Source organism: Schistocerca gregaria, chromosome 7 (genome assembly GCF_023897955.1).
Source record: "Schistocerca gregaria isolate iqSchGreg1 chromosome 7, iqSchGreg1.2, whole genome shotgun sequence".
Lineage (NCBI taxonomy): Eukaryota > Metazoa > Arthropoda > Insecta > Orthoptera > Acrididae > Schistocerca > Schistocerca gregaria.
In genome coordinates this window covers 453338958-453356145 of record NC_064926.1, presented here as the reverse complement: position 1 = coordinate 453356145, position 17188 = coordinate 453338958, and the positions used below count along the sequence as shown (strand labels likewise).

Genomic DNA, 17188 nt, shown 5'->3' with positions numbered 1-17188 from the left:
AATTATAATGAGTTAAGTAATTAAATAATGTCCGCAGCTCGTGGTCTTGCGGTAGCGCTCTCGCTTCTTCACAAGGTCCCGGATTCAATTCCCGGTGGGATCGGGGATTTTCTCTGACTCGAGATGACTGGGTGTCGTGTGTCCATCATCGTCATTTCTTCATCATTGATTCGCAAGTCGCTGATGTGGTGTCAACTAGAAAGGGCTTGCAATACCGCAGCCGAACTCCCCTGCATGGTGCCTCTATGTAGTGGGACGTGAAATTGAAGCGTCATCCATCCACCAGTGTCAGCCCAGTTTGCAGGTGAATGTAAGTTTGATTTAGTGTTTTGTTTAGGTATTTTGTAATATTTATAATTGTTGTGAATTATCTAAAGTTTTGTATTTATTTTTATGTTTCATGTACGGAGAGGACGGCGCAACGAACGGAGACAGCATCTTCGCTGCCGGACCAGAGAGAAAATTGCTGGCCACTAAACGTCGCGGGTCGACAGCCAAACAGCAACAGAAGATCCTGAAACCGAGTTGTTGCGTCGTGCTTCTAAAACCTGAAAAAATTATAATTTGTAATGTTTCTACAACAATGACGTCATAGAAAGTTTAATCATGTAAATGTTCAGTCCTATCTTGTCAAGGCTCACGTTCACGTCTATATGTAGTATATAGGAAGCTAATAAACTAGTGTATACTACAAAAGTTAAAATACGTGTTCCGAGAATTTCCTTATGAATAATTATGTTAAGGAAGAGGTATTACTAATTTATTTGACAAGTTTATTGATTTTTGACAACGTTCATCGCGAGTTTGAATCTAGAAAGTTTATTCAATGTGGTTCTAATATTTATTAAAGCACATAACTTGCATTAATATAATTTCTGAGAAGAAACAAACGACATCTAAATTGAAAAAAGTTTGCGCAAACCAATTGGACTGAGTGACGTAATTCTGCGCATACGACTCAAATGATGATGTTTTAATTATAGTTTCGTTCAAGAACCATTCAGCGACCACTTATAAAAAGAGTTTAAATAATTCCGAAGTGTTTTGTAACTGACGTTGGTGACGAAGTCTACACATGGTCATATGTCAAAGGAAAATCATTTATACAAAACTTACGTCGTTACACTACACCGGCCATCAATACCATACGATCATTTCATTCAAATTAAATAATTACGTAACAGAACAAAAATTATATCACATTTTGCTTGCGTCGTACATTACAAAAAAGTCTAAATATTTCATAGATTGAAGAAGCTTGAAACTCAATCCACAGGAATATTTGTGTCGACTTTAGTGTCAGAAATGTTATGGTAGTTCTTCCTCTCTCAATCCAGTTGATCAACGGCTGATTAACAAATAGTAACTTTTGTAGACATACTTACCTACGTAGTTGCCATTGGCTCAAACAAATGGAATTTAAGTTTTTACAGCTTCCCTAACCCCATCTCGGTCAGTGATTCTCGAACTGAGTTGTAACCTTTTTTAATGTCCTGGGACACAGCTAGGTGGCGGCGAAACTATGTGTAGCTGCACATTTTTAGAAACAACGATCAACCACTACAAACAATTATTACGATCAAAATATGTTGATACTGTTGTCTTTATAGAGTGATCTTTATTAGGCGTTAAGCCGACAGGAGATATAAATGGATCAAAAATCAGGTAGTCCTTTGTATTTGATTGTGAATAGCGATATCCTTATACTATACTACAGAATCACGAATAACCAATCGCTGATGTCACAAATGCGGCCGTAAAATTTCATTACAGGAACTGCGGTACGGTGCGTGGAACAGAATTAGAATTGATGTTGCGATGATACTTTTTCCAAACCAAATAGAAGCAACGTTTACTTTACGTTGAGCAGCACATGACAATATATCACATTATAAAACTCTTTATGAAGGTAGTATTTCTCTCCAAAAATCCATCCGCTCCTTGAGCAAATCTTGACGTGTCACAAATTCCAGTTTCATATCCAGATAGTTGGAAGCATTAGCAGTGAACGTGTCCCATACCACTGGATTTCCAGACGGTGCAGGATCCCTGAAAACAAAATGAAAGCCCAGTCACACAATGTGCATATCACTCTCAAGTAATTTCTTTATTAATGGTGACCTCCGGTTCTCTAAATTTACCCAACAGGGTTTAGCGACAGTAATGTAGTCTTTCCTTCACATACTCCCAATTGAGTTTCCCAGACATCTCTGCTACACTCTAGTATAAGATATGGCGAACTATTTCGACCCTACTAGGGCGTCTCTACGTTTTGTCGATTTCTGTTATCATGACTACTTGATAAATACTCAACTCGCTGGAGCCGTACTCTAGAATTGCAGTCTCTAACATCTTGTATGAGATTTCTTTCACAGATGTACTGTACTTTCCACAAACCATGCCGACAAAACGGCGTCTTTCATTCGCCTTCCCTTCTAATTGACGTACGTGTTCGTCGCATTTCACATCGATTTTCAGTATTATTCCGAACCATTTATACGACGTGCTCCAGATAAACAGCACTGATGTTATCGCATGCTGCCTACTTTTATTTCTGTTTGTTTGGGCTATATCTTCCGCTTATCCCCATGACAAGAGAGATGCCATTCATTACACTAATTGGAAATTTTATTCACGTCTTTCGGCACTTCGTTATGATCGACCAACGATGATAATTTCCTGTGGATAAAGCTTCCTTGGGACAGGGACAGCCGTCATTTGAATGGTGACGTTGCTGTTAGCGGGCCCCTTCGGTGCGATTCCTAAAGGGTAGTCGTTTACTCTCCCTGCTCTTTGATCATGACCAATGACGCTAACACTACTCTGAAATCTACATGGACTCATTACAAGAGTCACCAGCACGTGAAAGCTGCACCTGAGACGTTGACACGCAAGTCGCCCAAGTGTGTCGGTTAGCCACACGAGTTAATAAAACTGCCTGTACTTATTTCAGCCACTCTCTGTAGAGTGTATCGTACGAATAAACAAGGTAAACAAAGACAACTCAAAATTTAAATTACATAGAAGCTATTAAAGAAATCATGTGTCCACAGCTTGGACAGCATATAACGTATTATTTTACCTGATTATCTTACTGCTACAATAATATCTGACATTTAATCTTCAGTGACTAAGCATTTATGTTTTCTTTTTTTAAAAAAAATTATTATTTGTGTTTGCTAACATCACAGTTACGACTAATTAGTACTCCTTTCAAGTAATAATTGATTCTGGAACCTGTTGACAGCCACAGTATGAAGGACTATTAATGACACAACGTACCCGTATTTGCAGAAATTGGTCCATAGTGTCGTCAAGAGATTAGCCACTCTCCCATCATCCGAATTAGGATCCGTATCTGGCTGAGGCGAGTTTCCCGGAAACAGATAGATGCCTTCCCCAGCATGCCTCATACCTGAAAAATGTTTGTACAACAAATATTGTTGGCAATGCCTTAAAGTAGCTGACAGTCAAGCAGATGTCACCAGTACCACATAGCTGCACATCTTTAGTACCCTAATGATCAAAACAACTTAATTAAGCCCAGCGTGAAAACAAGTGTTAAATACTAATGATTAAAGTTGTGACAAAAAGTGCACCTTATTTGTTTTCTATGGTCCGTTGCCAACAGCTGCATATATTATGGCATGGTATTAAAACCAATAGTGAAATAAATGTTTTTAATTTGACTCAAGAAAACCTTTCCATTTCTATGATTGGAATAAGAATAGGTTGTGGTATTAATTTGCTCGCAATAGCTGATAAATAGAGCTGACTAAAACTGGAAATAAATATCAAGAAACATTAAATATCTAATGGATAACGTACCGTTATCGTAACCTGATTTCAATGGTGGAGGCTTGTCTTTGGTAAAACTCAGTATTGCTTAATGAGATTCATAAAGACTTAGAATGCGAATTAATCTGGGCGAAGAGAAGCGAGGAAGGTGTATAAAAAATAGTAATCATTTCTGTCATCATCCACATGAAGTACCGAAGTGTGGAATGGTTTAGTGAAAACTTAAGTAATAAACGTAGTATATAAAGTCTCCAGTAAGGCCATAGTGGATACGAGTAAATCTAAATTTGAGAGTTGTTGCCTGGAAGATAGACTTATTTTGAAGTGGTTGTAGGAACAAAGACTCTCGGAACTAAACGTCTTTTTCGAAAATGGTCCAAATGGCTCTGAGCACTACGGGACTTAACTTCTGAGGTCATCAGTCCCATAGAACTTAGAACTACTTAAACCAAACCAACCTAAGAACATCACACACATCCATGCCCGAGGCAGGATTCGACCCTGCGACCGTAGCGGTCGCGCGGTTCCAGACTGTAGCGCCTAGAACCGCTCGGCCACTCCGGCTGGCAATCTTTTTCGAAAATTACCGTCGACAGTCGGTCAGCCATCCACTGCCACGGGACACATGATGGCAAGATATGCGAATATGACGTTTCAAAAAATTTAGTAATACGAATTAATGAAAAGTTGAGGAAGGTAGGAAGATATTTATTCGTCACAAAGTCAAGCACTTGAGCCACCAACAGCAAACATTTAGGTCTAGGGAGGATAATTTGAGGAATGCGTGTCACAACTGTAAAATATTGTGACCTACACTGAAGAACCAGAGAAACTGGTACACCTGCAAATAACGTGGAAGGTCCCCGCCAGCGAGCAGACATGCCGCAACACGATGTGGCAAGGACTCAGCTAATGTCTGAAGTAGCGCTGCAGGGAACACTGACACAACGAACCCTTTAGGGCTGTCCATAAATCCGTAAGAGTACCGGGAGGGATGGAGATCTCTGCTGAAAAGCACGTTGCAAGGCATCCCAGACACGCTCAATAATGTTCTGTCTGGGGAGTTTGGTGGAAAGCATAAGTGTTTAAGCTCAGAAGAGTGTTCCTGTACCCACTCCGTAGAATTCTGGATGTATGTGATGTCGCATTATCCTGCTGGAATTGCCCAAGTTTCTCGGAATGCACATGGAACATGAATGGATGAAGGTGATCACACAGGATGCTTACGTACGTGTCACTTGTCAGAGTCACATCTAGATGTATGAGGGGTCCCATAGCACTCGAACTGCACACGCCCCAAACCATTACAGAGCCTCCAGTCTCTCGCTGATATGTAGGGTCCATACCCGTACACGTCCATCCGCTCCATTCAGTTTGAAACGAGACTCGTCCGACCAGGCAGCATGCTTCCAGTCATCAACAGTCCAAAGTCGCTGTTGACGGGCCGAGGCGAGGCATAAAGCTTTGCGTCGTCCAGCCGTTGAGGGTACACGAGTGGGCCTTTGGCCAAAATAGTGAAGCACCCAAAAGGGGACGAGGAGACGTAATGTCACTTCTAGGGTTGAGAGGGTATATGATGTTACTTCAGTAATTACAAAACTGAGTCAAATTTACATATAGCTTGGCAGTATGAGCCCACTTAGCAGTGTGATGTTGCACACTCTCTGGCCTGGATGTATGCCCTTATTCGGTTGGGAAAGGTAAGATAAAGCCTTTGTGTCCTTTCCCGGGGTATCCGGCCTTTGATATCGTATATATTGACACTGAGAGTTGACTTTCGAGATGATTTTAGACATGTTCTTTCTGGGATAGATGCTGGCCATAGAAGTACCTCTGTATCACAAAGACAGTTTTTGCAGACACGTGTTACGTGAGCATTCTTCTGTTGAAAAATATCACCACAATACATGAGGACGAAGGGTATCCGTCATATACCGTTTTTCTATCACAGTCCCTCAGTCACACACGATAGCTTCCCACAACATGTCCCCAGGAGTGACACCGCTGTGCTTCTCCAAAACAGTGGAAGAATCGACCTTTCTTCAGCTCACCGCCGTACTCGCCGATGATACTCGTCTGGGCTGTTGCAGGCTGCACACAATGCGATGCAATTCATCACTAGTCCGCACTTCCCATTTATGGCATAACGTCTAATACAGCCTTTTGTGTTGTGGTGTTAACGGCAACGTCCATGGTAATTCGATAGTCCAGCTGCTGGTAGTTTCCATCCAATGGAGTGGGATGGTACACAGTGTAACAGGGAGGGGGGGGGGGGAGGCATTATGTGTTCTTAAGTTTGGTCCTGCATACTGCGTTCCCCCCTTGTGGTGGTCAGATTTGGTTGACCGGAAACCTGACGGTGCATATGCAGCCCTCATGTTCCCGGGCAGTTCAACATCGGGCCGCTGACACATCCTAATGCTCCACAAGTCTGGATATGCGCAAGTCGACCAACCACAGCCGGGTAAATGGTAATTAACAATGAGGCCCCTTTCAAAGTCTTTCGAGGTGACGCCACTTTGGGGACTTGCGTGTCGATGGGGATGAAATGATGATGATAAGGACAACACAACACCCAGTCCCTCAGCGGACAAAATCTCCCAACCTTCCGGGGCCGTGAGGTATGACATTCCGTCGCGCTGACCACTCAGCTACCAGGGTCGGGCATGACAACAGTAAACACGAGCAACTCTACAGCCCGATCCACGAACGATGTCGGTTCGCGCATGTCGAAGCACGGAGGGGATTGCGTTCTTGGCCATTCCAAGCGACAGTTGGGGTACGCGAATGCGCGTGCTTTCCACTTGAAGAATGCGTATATGCTGCAAAATATGTCTCGCTGCTTATGCAAAATTTATCACTTACAACCACAATCAGTGATGACAATTCGCAACAAATGGAATCGAAATTCAATAAACAGCTCCCTACGATCTCGTTCAATGGTCACATTTGGTACGGCACTCTCAGGAGAACGCTCAGAACACTCCCGAACGCACATTGGCTGTCGGTCGTGACGTGATGTAGGTACGGAGAACAAGCTTAGACTCGACCGCCATTGTTCGTGACTCCGGTGCATTCCTGTGACCGTTCTGTCACAGATCACAGAGAATTTCAACTCTAATTACTACAAAATCTCCTTCAATTTTGGGGCTTCCTTCATGAACGACACTGTGCAGCTGTCCCAAATGGAGAAATTTTTCTCTAATTTTCATTGCAGTGTCTTTCATAAACTACGCCGTAATTGGGGTGCTACTGCAGTAAACAGTTGATCCACGCCTTTTCCACTCTTATTACTGGTTATTCTATGGTCATAGGAATGTTCTTTTCCGTAAAACTATACGTCGATAGCATTTTCTCATTTTGAGAAGACAGAAGGAGCAATCTGTTTCACGTGCTAAAACGTTGTAATGTCAAGATCGCATAAATATTTCTTTATTTTAAGCAATCGGATTCGATAGATTTCGTTGTCATCTTCAGGTCTTAAAAAATCTTTTTGTCATGGAACGTGTTCATTTTAAGTTGGACCTCACGGCATGTTGTAATGCGAATAAAAAACAGCACATTATAAAAGGTGTGTCATAACTAACATACTTTTTAAAAAAAAAAATGCACCTTGCAAAAACACTGTAGATAATAGAACAGCTGTTTACATAAGCTGGGCACACTCTAAACACTGAAGATTCATCTTAAACTGCGCTTAAGGTACAACTGCCTTCGGATTTCCGGAAGAGGAGTGCCATGTGGGTGTTGACTATGAGAAAAAATAGAATAACGGTAACATTCTACGAAACAGGAAGAACGAGAGAGGAGAAATAGTAATTGATGTACTGCAATATTTTAGATAATAGTGGCACTCCGTTTAAGAATCACAGGAGGAGGAGACACGGGAGCATTCGAAATGGATTACATCATGGTCTGACAGAGATTCCAAAATCAAATATAGAGTGGTAAGCCATACCGAGGAGCAGATACAGACTCAGATTTCACAGTCGTAATGATGAAAAGCAGACTGAAGTTTAAGGGGATTGTAAGGAAGGAGCAGTATGGAAGGAAGTGGGATATCGTGGTGCTGAGGAAGGATGAGATGTGTTTGAAGTTAGCTAATAATGTGGATGCTGTGCTAAATAATATCAGAGTAGGCAATACAGCTGAAGAGGAATCCACATCTCTAAAAAGAGCAATCACAGAGGTTGGAAAGACAAACAAAGGTAACTGCGAAGAAACCTTTGGTAACACAAGATATATCTCAATCGATCGATGAAAGAAGGACGTATAAAACGCTCATGGAAAGACAGGAATACAGCAATACAAATAACAAATGAAATAAACAGGAAGTACAAGGAACCCAAGGATAAATGGCTGCAGGACAGATGTGAAGAAATCGAAAAAAAAAGATCGTCGGAAGGATTGACCAGTGTGTAGAAACGTCAAAATAACCATCGCTGGGATTAAAAGTACGAATTACACTCTTAAACGCAGAGGAGAGAGTGGACAGGCGGAAAGAGTAGATTTAAGGCGTCTACGGGAGTTGAGCACGTGTCTGATCATGTGATGGAAGGAGGAATTAGAGTCGATGTGGAAAAGACAGGGGTCCAGTTTTAGAATTAGGATCCAAAAGAGCTTTGGAAACTTTAGAACAAATAACGCAGAAGGAGTGGATAACATTCCACCGTCATTCTGTGAGTCAAATCGGCTTGACGAGACCAGCGAACGGATGCACCTAACATTGAAATCGGACGGTATTTCAGGGCTGTGATAGGGAAGATTCCCGGGTTCTGATAATCAGAATGCCAGACCGCGCAGTTTGCGAATATTCGTGGCGGCGTCAGAAGTCTTACAGCTGCCGCAGCGCTCCGCTTTCTGGCCGACAGCACACCGTTTTCTGCTGCCGCCTGAATCAAGGTGAAAGGGTAAAGTGTTGCTGCAACTGCGTAGGGTTTTTAAATTGTATTTACAGTTCTGACATTCTCAGGTGAAACATTGTTAGTGGTATACTTGATGGTAATTGATTCCATTTGAATAGGGTTGGGCCTCACAGTGGATGCAAGTAAATAAAGTCAGATTTCGTTGTAAAAGAGATTAATTCAGAGGAGAATTTGTGTAGCTTCCACCCCAGTGTGTGCTTTGCCTACCAAACAATATTCCTTATCTGATTTGTGTTTGTCGTTTTTGAGTAAGATTTATCAGGTAGTTGTAGTTACTGCAGATTTAATAAACTTGTCATTATTTTGTAAACCTAAATACGCCACTGTTCTCATTCATACTCCTTCTACTATTCACAGTTTTTAATTGTATTGTGTCCGCAGCTCATGGTCTTGCGGTAGCGTTCTCGCTTCCCGCCCTCGGAGTCCCGGGTTCGATTCCTGCCTCGAGATGACTGTTGTGTGTCTTTCATCATCATTGACTCGCAAGTCGGCGAAGTGGTGTCAACTAAAAAGGACTTGAATTTCGGCGGCCGAACACCCCGCATGGGGTCTCCCGGCCAACAATGCCGTACGATCATTTCATTTCAATTGTATTGTGGTGGTACATGAGTAGCTTCTTTCAGACATATCTTTATGATTAAAGCTAGATACAGCCTGCAGCATTATCCGCAAAAGGCAAAGATCCAAGTCCGGTTCCCAGGTAGAATTCGACTTTCATTTTTTCGCAACTTTTCGTTTTCGGCTTTTAATTATTTTGAGAAAATTCGTCCCTCTCACTGGGTGTAGCGAAGATAGCATTTGAACTGATAAAAATGTTTAATGCATTATCTGTAAATACAAGTCGCACATTTCACTTTGGAAACAATATTCTTTTTTCAGCTGCCGAGAATTCTTCCGGGTTGTATAGCCGTGGTCCATGGAACTTCTCTATCCCTGACGTTTCGTTGAAAGCTACGTTGGACATATTCGGATGTGCTCCAGGTTGTGCTGAGTCTTACCGACTGACGAGTCGGGCGTCGAAGAACGGCCTAAATACCATGGACAGTGGGCGTAGTCTGGATTTGACGTGATGGCAGAGATAAACCTCCCTGTCACGTGGAATCCAGACCACGCCTATTAATCTACAGTAAACAATACAGTGCATATTTGGTTTACTACAGTGGATGTACTGATTGTTCGTACTGTCCTTCGTACATGTCTTGCTTCTCCATGTCGTTCCAGGGCTCTGATACGACATGGCAAGACAGAACAACTACTTACCTTTGAAGCACTGTGCTTTCATTTCGCAACGCATGTAAGTGAAGCAGACGCATGTAATTTTTAACAATAAATAGAGCCTGCTTATGTATCTTAAACTTAGTTGTTGTCGCAAATGTAGATTCAGTATCTGCTGTCTTCCACTACTGTTGATTCCAAGGAACTGAACGGACAGATAACTGCCGTGAAATATATCGAATTACAATACCTGTACTAGGAATTTGCCATATAGCAGTATTAACCGATAAACGAACATAGAAAACAATATCACTCAGAAACTGGATTAATGTCAAATTTGGTGAAACTAAGAGTGCATACAGTAATATGTATGATTAAATGGAGGTTGAGCATTGAGATATTTTGACTAATTGGAGTTATTAATAGTATATTTAATGTTACCATAAAGCTGGTCTAGAAAACGTATGTGTGTGCAAAAGCAACTCCTAGCGGTGAACGCTTACCGTATTCCGTGTAGCCGGTTCCGTTGTAGTCGAAGTAGTAGTAGTGAACGGGTAGACTGCTGGTGTTCACTACGGCTCTAGCGAAGGTGTCCCCTGGATACATGAAGTACAAGTCGGAAAACAGCTGCAAATAAACAGTTACTTTGTAAAATTCCAGCGAAATGGTTGCAGGATAAGATTGACAGAATCGAAAAAGTAATGCTCGTCGAAAAAACTGATTCAACATACAGAAATCTCAAAACGTCCTTCGGTGAAATGAAAAACAAACGTTGCAACATTAAGAGAGATCGGATAGGTGGAAAGAGTAGAATGAAGGCCTATGTGAGGGGGAGGAAGTACCTGATGACGTTATAGAAGAAATTGGAGTCGTTAAGTAAGAGATAGGGGATCCAGTATTAGAGTCAGATGAGTGCTAAAAGGAACTTCGGTTACACGATAAATCAGTCTAACTAAAAGCAGTAAATTCAACTAAATACCTGGGTATTAAAATTACGAGCAACTTAAATTGGAAGGAACGCATATAAAATGTTGTGGCGAAGGCTAGCCAAAGACTGCGTTTTATTGGCAGGACCTACTAAGAGGACTGCCTACACTACGCTTGTCCGTCCTCTTTTAGAATACTGCTGCAAGCTGTGGGATCCTTACCAGATAGGACTGACGGAGTACATCGAAAAAGTTCAAAGAAGAGCAGTACGTTTTGTATTATCACGAAATATGGGAGACAGTGTCACAGAAATGTTACAGAATTTGAGCTCGACATCATTTAAAGAAAGGCGTTTTTCGTTGCGACGGAATTTTCTCACGAAATTCCAATCACCACTTTCTCCTCCGTATGCGAAAATATTTTTTTGACACCGACCTACATAGGAGGAACGATCACCACGATAAAATTATGGAAATCAGAGCTCTTACGGAAAGTTACAGGTGTTCATTCTTTCCGCGCGCTATACGAGATTGGAATAATAGAGAATTGTGAAGGTGGTTCGATGAACCCTCTTCCAGGCACTTAAATGTGATTTGCAGAGTATCCATGTAGATGTAGAAGTAGATGAAAGAGCTACGGAAGGCTTGAGATCAGATAAGGCAGAAGAGAAGGATAATATACCACGCAATTTCTAAAATGATATGGGTAAGTGGTAACGAAACCACTATTCACGTTGGTCCATGAGACTGGTGACTTACCATCATACTTAGAGGAAAAAATTATCCTCACAATTGCGAACATAGCAAGAGCTTATAAAAGCGAGAACTATCGCGCAATCAGTTCAACAGCAGCATCCAAGCTGCTGACGAGAATAATATAAAGAAGACTGAAAAAGAAAATTGAGTATATGTTAGATGATGATGAGTTTGCCCTTAAAAAAGGTGAAGGCACTAGAGAGGTAGTCCTGACGTTGCGGTTGATAATGAAAGCAAGGATGAAAAAAATCAAGATACGTTCATAGGATTCGTAGACCTGGAAAAAGCTTCCGACGATGTAAAATGGTCCCAGATGATGGATATTATGATAAAAACAGGGGTAAGATGTAGGGAACCAAGCACAGACACTAAGATTGGATGAGCAAGAACCAAGTGCTCGGATTAAAACGGGGAGTAGTGCAGGGATGCAGCTTTTTGTCCCTACTGTTCAATCTGTACATACAGGAAGCAACGACGAAAAAAAAAGAAAGGATCAAGAGTAAAATTAAAGTTCAGGGTGATAGGATGTCAATGATAATATTCGCCGATGACATTGCCATCATCAGTGGAGTATTACAGGACCTACTGAATGGAATGAACAGTCCAATAAGTGTAGAATATGGAATGAGAGAAAAATGCGAAAAACGAAAGTAATGAGAAATGACAGAAATGAGAATAGCGAGCAACTTAACGTCAATACTGTGGATCAACAAGTAGACGAAGTTAAGGGATTCTACTACCTTGGAACGTTGTAAGTAGGCTGTTTAGGCTTTCTTATTGGTAACGCAGCTTAGCGCTCGGTATGAAAACGCATTCTGTGTTTAGTTTGCATTGTTGTCTGCCATTGTAGTGTTGGGCAGCGGCAGCTGGATGCTAACAGCGCGTAGCGTTGCGCAGTTGGAGGTGAGCCGCCAGCACTGGTGGACGTGGGGAGAGAGATGGCGGAGTTTTGAAATTTGTAAGAATTGGTGTCATGAACTGATATATATATTATGACTATTAAGGTAAATACATTGTCTGTTCTGTATTAAAATATTTCATTCGCTAACTATGCCTATCAGTAGTTAGTGCCTTCAGTAGTTTGAATCTTTTATTCAGCTGCCAGTAGTGGTGCTCGCTGTATTGCAGTAGTTCCAGTAACGAAGATTTTTTGTGAGGTAAGTGATTTGTGAAAGGTATAGGTTAATGTTAATCAGGGCCATTCTCTTGTAGGGATTACTGAAAGTCAGATTGCGTTGCGCTTAAAAATATTGTGTGTCAGTTTAAGCACAGTCGTGTATAAATTTTACGAAGGGGACGTTTCATATGGCGACCCTGCCAGGATACCTCACTGGAATCTTCTGATTTTTTCTTGTAGTTTGTGTAGTTAGTGTAGCCTTTGTTTATTGCTAGCGCATAATCATAGAGAGAATCTCCTTTGTAGTTGTAGTTTTTCATTGTTGTACAGTAAAACAGTTGTGGCATGCATGTAGATTTGCACCAAGTATTTCGCAGCTTCGCTTGCAGTTAACTAGATATTATTTTCAGTGCTATGTTAATGTGTTCTCTTATTTTTGCTCTTCGAATTGTGCTTTTATGTGTTATCATGTGAAATATTGTGACAATAATGGCGTGTGAAAAACGTAACACTAGGCTCCAAAGTGAACTGAGAAATAATAGTGACGATGAGCGTCGCTTATCAGCACCACTGTGTAGTGAATTAACAGACATTCAAAGTAGTAATTTGGTAATTGTGCATAGGGAAATGGAGTAGGAGGCAAACAATGGTGTAGACAATGAAACAAGCAGTGAACAGGGAACAATTATCGATCGATCAGTCGGCAACAGCTCGCCTCAGGTATCCAAAATGACAGAACACAATATTGCAAATGCTGTAGACTTAGGTTACGGGTCCTCACCGCTTTCTCAAATAAATCAAGACACATTTTCTGCTTTTCAAAATGCGAATATTGCTGGTTCAAATGCACTGCCGAAAAGCACTGAGGAACATGTTTCAGACACCAGTGCACTGTTATTACAGTTAATGCAACAAATGGGACAAAGGCTACAAAAGTTAGACACAACGCTTGAACAAAATCAGAAACAAATGGGACAAAATCTTCAAAAGTTAGACACAATGGAACAAAATCTTCAAAAGTTAGACACAATGGAACGAAATCTTCAAAAGTTAGACACAATGGAACAAAATCAGAGACAAACACAGCAAAAGCTTCAAAAGTTAGACACAATGGAACATAATCTTCAAAAGTTAGACACAATGGAACAAAATCTTCGGAAGTTAGACACCACACTTGAACAAACACGTGAAGATTTAACTACTGAGTTACATAACATTGAATCGAAATGTCAAAAAATCTGTAATGACGTAAAAACACAAATTTGTGAGCATTTTCAACCTATTTTTTCGCGGCATGAAAACGCATTACAGAATCATGAAGCAGCCATAAAAGAACTGCAAACTATTGTTTGTGAAAATCACGACACCTTGCAAGCTAAAATAGACTCAGTTGCATCCACCGATACGGTTACGCAACTTGCAAGAACTCAGGAAAACTTAAAGGACACAGTAGATTCGATTTCATCACAAATGGACACTCTGAAACTTGGTTCAGAAAAACACACTGAGGAAATGTGTTCACTACCGGAGAAAGTAGCCGAACTTTCGGATCAGTTCACTAATTTATCTACGAAGATGGATGATAATCTGAATGACACAAAACCGGTAGTCTTTAAGGACACAGAAGAGTGCGAACAAATTAGGAAATTCAAACAAAGTCTGAATCAAATTAGTACGCAACACCAAAGAGAAATCCGGGAAGTACAAGATCAGCTGACACAGGTAATACAACAATTACGTATTTCAGAGGACACTCGCGCTCCAATACGGGAAGAGGGACATAGAAATACGGAACAGCCACAAAATAATAACACAGGGCACGTCGGAAATTATGAAAGAAATTGGCAAGGTACACCGAATTTTGAGATGGAACCGCCGAAACGACGTAACAATGACCGACATGCGACTCGCCGACATGATGATTTTGACTATAAGCTGTTCATTACTACACGTAAATTCAAAACATTTAAGAATTCTGGCAACGACATTAATCCACAAGCGTGGATTCATCAATTCTCTCATTGTTTTCCTCCCAACTGGTCATTAGAACACAGATTAGAATTTATGTGTGGCTACTTGGAGAATGAACCAGCTGTAAGAATGCGATCGGTCATTCACGATTGTCATAGTGAAGGAGAATTTTATCATGCTTTCATCTCAGCATATTGGTCTCAAGCTACACAAGACCGAGTAAAACATAGCATAATGATGATGAAACACTTTGAACAATCTGAATTTTCAAGTCTTGTCAAATATTTTGAAGACATGTTGCATAAGAACAAATATCTTTCAAACCCATATAGCCCTTCAGAACTCATCCGCATTTGCATAATGAAATTGCCTGAACATTTAAGGAATATTATTTTGGCAGGGCGTTGCAAAGACGACATTGAAGCTTTTCAGGGACTCTTACAAGAATTAGAAATTGACACAGACAGTCGCGGGATGCGAAAACAGGAAAACAATCACTACAGTTCACATCCGTCACAATTCCGTGACGACAGAAACAATGACTGGACACGACAAGTCTATTCTTACAACGCAAATCGTGACCAAAACAGACACCACCCATATGACAACCACTGGCGGAGTAATAATAGTTACAGAGAAAGATCGCATTTCCGTAGAAATGACTATCACAGAGACAATCAGAGAGACAGACAATGCGGGATCCAAAACAATTATTATCAAGGGAGACAGAATAACTTAAGACGCAACGGTCCAGCGCGCAGTTACGATTCAGGGAGAAATTCTCCACCACGTGACCGACAAGAAAGAAACTATAGAATCTACCGACATGACGACAGACGATATGATCGTAACGACAGACCTGAATTGCAGCAGAACTGGCGGGATTCAAACAGAGCAGGGCCCTCTCGACAAGGTGATATTGTAGAAGTTAGGTCTCCTAATCCCAATAACGACGCGCGCCAACAAAGAAACAGACAATGACTCGCACCGCAGGCAGCCGCGTGCGCTGGCTGGCTCAGAGAAAAATAACATAAGCTAACCTTGAGCAAAATACCAGTGTTCCTTACCGACGTAATCACATGATAATTGCTTTTCAGTTGACAGTCTGCGTACTAGGAAGAGTAAAGCTTTACACCACATTTCAAATGTAAAACCGTTTATTGAAAGATAATCTGCTTTTTAACTTTGTCTTTGCCATAAAATTTTTCACTTCACGCTACTAGTACAATTTGTCAGACTTAGGATCTGTTAACGTGCAACCATGTTTGAAGTTAAATATCCAGTTAAGAACCAAGAGAACTTATTTAAACAGAAATTACGAATGCATTGTTATAGTGAACAGACGTCACAGTGTTATTGTGCATGTACATTCTTGCTTGTTAGTTGCACGATTACGTAACGACTATAAGGCTGACATATTTAGAACAGTTACCAGTACTGCTAATGAGATTTTAATGCAACATTTTGGTTTACTTGAAAATACATTCTGGATTTAAAGTACTTTCTGTGAGATACCAGATGACATAGTGGTTAGTTTATGTGACAGCTACACGATTTTATCACGACGCTACTAATGAGTGACTATTTACAATGTTGCTTTTGCAGTTTATCTGTTTTATATCTGCACAGTTTTTCTGAATTTTTCTGGGAAGTAAAACATGTTTTAGTAGTAACTTTGTGGTATAGCCACAATGAGACAGCCTTTTCTGTAGCACAACAATACGTTACAGTACAGTACTTACTTCATCACGGCAATAAGCGTAGTAACTACGATATCTATACGCAAAGCATTTCACTTTTGTTTATCATGAGGTAAGTACATTGACTTCCGTAGAACTTAGCTTTCGGAGGACGATAACTACGACACTTCCACAGAGATTATCTTACAACACGATGCACAGTTTAGCGCTACAGTACGTGTATTTGAGTGACTAATTTTGTACTTAAAGCATTTATTTTTAAAGATATTTGAAATACAATGATACAAAGGTTTTCCGTGATACATTTCATTCCATTGCTGTAATCTGTAACATTTGAGGATATAATTACATTAATCCTCAGGGGGGGTACACGCTTACTTTGTGTACCATGTGTTTGGCAAGCACAAGGAGTCCTAGCTAATATGGTATTTGCTTATACAACTTTACACATCGGTACCGTATTTCTCTAACACATTAATTACACAGCTATCTGATCATTTAACTGAGAGAGACAAACATTTATTTTACTACATCAGTGATAGATGGTTACGTAATTACACAGTTGGATAACTTCACACTTACGAAATTGTATTTTGTCTGTACTTTGTGAACTGATCATATTTTTTCAGAACCATTGTGATACTATGAGAGCTATGAATGATGTATTTGGTATGGGATCACGATTTTTAAAGTACGTTTAAGGTAGATGACACTTTTGACATGAGCAGAGAATTTTTTAGGTTTTGAAATTAGTGGAGGAAGCTACGACGATTTTGAGAA

General features: G+C 40.7%; 1 protein-coding gene across 1 annotated transcript in view; it reads right to left on the bottom strand.

Moving 5' to 3' along the window:
• Window positions 1-1593: 1593 nt before the first annotated feature.
• Window positions 1594-17188, bottom strand: part of LOC126281982 (cholinesterase 1-like) — a 121671-nt gene continuing 106076 nt past the window's right edge. The window contains exons 8-10 of the mRNA XM_049981365.1: window positions 10442-10565; window positions 3283-3415; window positions 1594-2049 (exon numbers count right to left, since the gene is read on the bottom strand). Coding sequence (XP_049837322.1) covers window positions 1902-2049; window positions 3283-3415; window positions 10442-10565 — 405 coding nt within the window. The 3' untranslated portion in view covers window positions 1594-1901. The remainder of the gene's footprint in view (window positions 2050-3282; window positions 3416-10441; window positions 10566-17188) is intronic.